The 2,661-nt window shown below is 48.6% G+C and overlaps 1 protein-coding gene across 3 annotated transcripts; it reads right to left on the reverse strand.

Moving 5' to 3' along the window:
* Window positions 1-534: 534 nt before the first annotated feature.
* LOC123429535 (cysteine proteinase inhibitor 8-like) lies at window positions 535-1,366 on the reverse strand. Of its 3 annotated transcripts, none has more exons than XM_045113561.1 (2): window positions 1,087-1,366; window positions 535-1,040 (listed from the first exon to the last, which is right to left on the reverse strand). In XM_045113561.1, exons 1-2 carry the CDS (start codon window positions 1,353-1,355, stop codon window positions 752-754), a joined length of 558 nt encoding a protein of 185 aa, XP_044969496.1. In that variant the 5' UTR covers window positions 1,356-1,366; the 3' UTR covers window positions 535-751. The 3 variants fall into 3 exon arrangements, with proteins under 3 accessions (XP_044969496.1, XP_044969495.1, XP_044969497.1); XM_045113560.1 differs by having other exon boundaries at window positions 535-1,032; window positions 1,079-1,366; XM_045113562.1 differs by having other exon boundaries at window positions 535-1,268.
* Window positions 1,367-2,661: the final 1,295 nt, after the last annotated feature.

A 2,661-nucleotide genomic window follows, 5' to 3' on the forward strand; every position in this document is an offset into this window, starting at 1 on the left:
AACGAGCATCGCCGACTTGCAAGACTATGACTTTATTACACAAACTTCCAGAAACTTCACGAGATGTTGACAGAAGATGGAGCCCTGGCTAGTTTTTCCAATTGAAAACAAAGAGCGCGTACCAGTTCATTGATAAAGACTTGCCCTCACATCACATGAGTGAGCCGATAGTCATTAGAAATTCAGACAACATGAGAATTGAGAAATAGAAACCCACATTCTATCCACCTGAAAGAGAAAACGATGTGCGGAAGACACTGTCTGTCAGCTCAAACGATCTAGCATGACTTTACACAAGCCTCCAGAATCCCAAAAGTAAAATAAAGTGCAGTAGAACACAAGCAAGCTTCCAAAGCAAGGCAAATCCCGACGGGTTTTTGGCTCGACATTCGGTTCCGGACACTTCACAGATAATAAGACAGTAATCATGCATCGGCTCATCGCCAGAAAGCAAAACAGCGCGCGTGAGTTAGCAGTGAAAGAAACAATGGACGCAGGAAACACGCATGATGAACTATGAAAGAAACAACAGCCTTGGAGAACTCACAGTTTTATTTGACAGTAATACGCTAGCATATATCCTACTCCGGAGCAGTCAGGGTGAACTGTCTTGTATCACGATCAAACCACACGACACTTATAGAAGTAGTAGTAGCAGTACTGATTTATTAGCGCTTCATTCAAAGGGGCGAGCGGACGAGAATGACCGGAGCGAGCGGAGGCGGCTGCAGATGGACGGAACGGATCGGCGTCAGTTGGCCGCCGGCTTGAAGGACCTGAGCTGGCGGGTGTTGGTCCAGGACTGCTCGTAGACCTCGGCGACGTAGGGCGCGCTCCTGCCGGAGCCGTCGGCGGCGTCGACGAAGAGGCGGTAGTTCATGCCGGAGACGACCTGCTGCTCGCCGCGCGTGACCCGGCGGAACCGCAGCCCGTCGCTGGCCAGGCTCGCGTGCTGCTCCACCGCCCACCCGCCCAGCTCCTGGATGTGCGCGTCCTTCACGTCCGGGATGGGGCCCCACCCGCCGACCAAAGCGCCGCGGCCGCCCAGGCCCGCCGCCGCGGCGGCCGCGGCGACGGTCGCCGCGAGGAGGGCGAGCAGGAGGAGGCGTCCCCGCGCCATGGACGGACGGAGATGGGGTGGGAGTCGGGAATTGGGGGCGGTGGATCTGCTTGCTCGAAGTGGAAGGAAGGGAGTGATTGCGTGAGGGCGGTTTGGTTTGGGTGCACACGGGTTGTGATGGCAATTTATTGGAGGGTTTTGGTGTGATGGGCCCGTGGGAAGTGGCGATAGGAGAACGAATGACTTTTTGGACGCAACATATGCACGTGAACATGAAGGCTGAAAAAAGCTTCATAGGACCCCTCGGCACATTCCAGACTGCGCCAACGGCTTTTTCGGCGGTCTTTAGGGCAACTCCAACGCGTCAATCATTTTTTTGAAAGCAGTACTTCTTCAGGAGCCTTCAAGGGTCGTATGGGGTGGGCTGGAAGCACGTCGTCACATGTTTTTTGATTGTTTTTTCTATGTTTTGAACAGAATATGCAAAAGAAAATGATGTAAAAATTATTATTTTTTCTTTCGTAAGAGGCATAAATTATTTTTTATAAATGCATGGATTTACTTTTAGTGAAGGCATTGTTTTACTTCGGCACGGATTTATTTTTTATGAAGGCATGGATTTATTTTTCATGAAGACACATATTTACTTCTGCGAGAGGTAGGATCGTGCCTTCGTAAAAGAGATAAAAATGTGTTTTTTCTTTTCCTATTATGGGAGGCATGAATTTACTTTTCATACAAAAATATTCATTTTAAATTGAGAATTCATAGAGATTAGGCGAACCCTAGTGTCGTTTAAGCCATAAAAACATTGGGATCGTTTAAGCCATAAAAACATTGAAGTAGCAAATGTCAACTTGGATTCTTTTGACAGGTGGACCACGGAGCGGTAGTGTTAACTGTTAGAATTAATTAACATGCGTTAATTAAGGGGAAATCTCCCCTTGTCTAATCGGAGGCAGTTGCCTGCTTGGCAACCGTTGCGCCGGTCGTCTCCTCCTCGAACAGACACCTCTCGTGATCGGTCACGACTGTTCCATCTGTATAAATACCTTGATTATCTAATGAAAGAGAGACCCGTTTTGATTACTGTTCATTGCTTGTCTCTCATTTTATTCTAACACGTTATCAGCACGCTCCCGGCGGAGCGATCGGATCGGCCTCAAGACGCGACTCCCCAAAGAGCAGCTGCGGCGAGCGACTCATGGCTGCACGCACCACAGCCACTCCTTCAGCGTTGCTCCCTCATGGTCAATGCGGCCCTCGTTTTGCATCTGAAAAAAGGAAATCAAAAGAAGAAGAACAGACAACGTCATGCTGTGTTGGTTCAAGTTATGATTTCGCGAAAGTATAATGACAAAGTCGTTCTCCGTTGTTCCCTCGGTTCAGGCACATCAACAACCAAATGATGCAAAGGGAACAAGGGAAGCTAATTTTAAGGCCCGCTCACCTTAAAGTCTACGCTAAACCACTCAGACTCCTTGAATGCATCAAGTTGAGGTAAGTGGCTCTTCCCATTCATTGACTAGACTATTCAGGTATTCCATGGTTCTAAAAGACACACCTATACGATGGTCTCAAGTGTGCTTTATCCATACGAA

This window comes from Hordeum vulgare, chromosome 2H (assembly GCF_904849725.1).
Source record: "Hordeum vulgare subsp. vulgare chromosome 2H, MorexV3_pseudomolecules_assembly, whole genome shotgun sequence".
Taxonomy (NCBI): domain Eukaryota; kingdom Viridiplantae; phylum Streptophyta; class Magnoliopsida; order Poales; family Poaceae; genus Hordeum; species Hordeum vulgare.

Excerpts from the sequence above, each read along its gene's own strand:
- LOC123429535 (XM_045113561.1), bottom strand. The coding sequence starts at position 1,355 with ATGAAGCTTTTTTCAGCCTTCATGTTCACGTGCATATGTTGCGTCCAA. Across the intron at positions 1,041-1,086 it reads CCTCCTCCTGCTCGCCCTCC|CCGCGGCGCTTTGGTCGGCG; the intron begins TCGCGGCGACCG and ends GGGCCTGGGCGG.